This window comes from Penaeus chinensis, chromosome 4 (genome assembly GCF_019202785.1).
Source record: "Penaeus chinensis breed Huanghai No. 1 chromosome 4, ASM1920278v2, whole genome shotgun sequence".
In the NCBI taxonomy this organism is placed as follows: domain Eukaryota; kingdom Metazoa; phylum Arthropoda; class Malacostraca; order Decapoda; family Penaeidae; genus Penaeus; species Penaeus chinensis.
The window spans coordinates 13,619,981-13,622,480 of NC_061822.1; the positions used below are offsets into that span (position 1 = coordinate 13,619,981).

A 2,500-nucleotide genomic window follows, 5' to 3' on the forward strand; every position below is an offset into this window, starting at 1 on the left:
CTCCCTCCCTCTCCCTCTCCCTCTCCCTCTCCCTCTCCCTCTCCCTCTCCCTCTCTCTCCCTCTTTCTCTCGATAGCTGACTCATCTGACTGCCATACCTGAATGCATTTCGTAGTATGCGAATCGCCTCTAGATATTTCCTTCTGTGAATTCTGACCATCTCCGGCGGCAGTCCCTGTTCGCGACGGTGCTCATTATAGTCAACGCTCGCTGTGTTTTTATGTACGTGTGTGTGTGTGTGTGTGTGTGTGTGTGTGTGTGTGTGTGTGTGTGTGTGTGTGTGTGTGTGTGTGTGTGTGTGTGTGTGTTATCGGAAGCACGGCAATATTACGTTTTTTTTTTCTTTAAAAGACTAAGGCGAGGTCTCATAATAATAGCTATGCCTTTAGCGGGACATGGTCCAGACACCCTTATGGACACAGGGTTACCCCCCCCCCCTCTTAAACGGGCTCTTTTTTATGAGGTTTAATGGTCAGCTGATCCGCAAAATATGTCTTGTTTTATTGTTTTTTTATAATGAATCTAGTTCTTATTCTTTTTTTTCTTTTTTTCTTTTTTTTTGGGGTATTTCTTAAGGTTAGATTTAAAGTCTTCTTCTAGCTCTTTCTCCTCTTCCCTCTATTTCCTCTTATTATCTCCGCTCTCTTTCCCTCTTTGAACTGTTTCTCCCCTTTCTTTCTTTGCCCCATTTTGACACTTTCTCCCCGCTCTCTCTTTCTCCATTGTCTCTCCTCTTCCTTCTCCTCCTTTTACATTTTTCTTCCCTTTTCTCTGTTTCTCCATATAATTTCCTATACCCATCTTATTCATCCCTCTATCCCCATTCTCCCATTTCCCCTTCTCTCTCCTCCCCTCCTCCCCTTTCCCTCTTTCCCCATGTTATCACGCTCTCCCCCACCCTCTCTTTCTCCTCCACCAGGGCATCAACTACTGTCCGGGCGCTGAGGTTGCCAACTTGACCACGCCCACTCCGACGGATCACAGCGCCCGCCCCATCCTCTTTAACATCGAGGCGGATCCGAGCGAACGATATCCGGTTCCTCCCCACTCGCAGGAGTACTCGAAGCAGGTTCCTAGGGTAAGGAAAGGGTGGGTGGTCAAGGTAGAAGGGGTAGGGGTAAGGGAATGGTGTGGGTAAGGGGTAAGAAAAGGCAGGGTTGGTGTGGGTAAGGGGTAAGGGAAGGGTTGGTGTGGGTAAGGGGTAAGGGAAGGGTTGGTGGGGGAAGGGGTAAGGGAAGGGATGGTGTGGGTAAAGGGTAAGAGAAGGCAGGGTTGGTGTGGGTAAGGTGTAAGGGAAGGGTTGGTGTTAGTAAGGGGTAATGGGAAGGGTTGGTGGGGGAATGGGTAAGGGAAGGGTTGGTGTGGGTAAGGGGTAAGAAAAGGCAGTGTTGGTGAGGGAAGGGGTAAGGGAATGATGCAGTCTGAACGCTAAATGTACGTAGTTAAATTATACTTTGTAGAAAAAAAAGAGCATTCATTGATACTTTTATAACGAAAAGTGCAGTGCTGGAGTATTTAATGCTAAAAGATGTGAATTATTATGGTGTGTGTAAGAGGTAACACAAGGCAGGGTTGGTGTGGGTAAGGGGTAAGGAAAAGCAGGGTTTGTGTGGGTGGGGGTAAGGGAAGGGTTGCTGTGGGTAAGAGGTAAGAAAAGGCAGGGTTGGTGTGGGTAAGGGGTAAGTGGGTAGGGGATAGAGGAAACAGATGTCTGGCTGTCTTCTTTTGAGTTTATGAATGCAGAATGTACATTAATATACGTCCTGTTCATCATCACCAACTACAGCCACTATTGTTTTTATTATTGTTATTATCATTATTAATTTAATTATCTCAACACACACAATACCACTTTTTATTATTATTGTTGAGTCTCTTGTAATCACCATTATTATTTTATTCTCATTACTATCAATAACACAACACACACTGACCAACAGACCGTTCTTTCCCCAGCTGCTCTACGCCATCATCGACCACCGGCGTGACCTCAAGAAAGGAGTTCCACAGCTGAACTGGTGTGACCCGGCTGTTATGGTAAGTGCAGTTCCTTGAAGGATACTTGAAGGGTAGTTTTCTGCACGTAAAATGCAAATGAGGGAAAGATTATTGCAGTCTTCTCGGTAGATGGGCGAGTTTTTTTTTTTTTTTTTTTGTGGGGGGGGGGGGGTTGAAATTGTAGCCGAATGTTACTTTTTGTTATGTTAAGTATAGCTCAACATAACAATATTCCATTGTTGAATATAGCTAAATGATTATTTTCGAATGTTAGATATTTCTGAATGATGCAGTCTGAACACTAAATGTACGTAGTTAAATTATACTTTGTAGGAAAAAGGCCATTCATTGATACTTTTATAACGAAAAGTGCAGTGCTGGAGTATTTAATGCTAATAGATGTAAATTATTATAGTATATATAGGTCTTCTACTTTCTCATTTTTTCCTTCCCTATTCGTTGATATATATGCAATCCAATTCATTATGTAAGGGAATCACTT

At 43.7% G+C, this 2,500-nt stretch overlaps 1 protein-coding gene across 1 annotated transcript in view; it reads left to right on the forward strand.

Annotated features, from left to right (window-relative positions):
* The window catches only part of LOC125024895 (N-acetylgalactosamine-6-sulfatase-like), a gene marked incomplete at its 5' end in the record, with an annotated part of 16,088 nt that overhangs the window by 12,500 nt on the left and 1,088 nt on the right, over positions 1-2,500 (forward strand). The window contains 2 exon segments of the mRNA XM_047612658.1: positions 920-1,078; positions 1,957-2,037. Coding sequence (XP_047468614.1) covers positions 920-1,078; positions 1,957-2,037 — 240 coding nt within the window.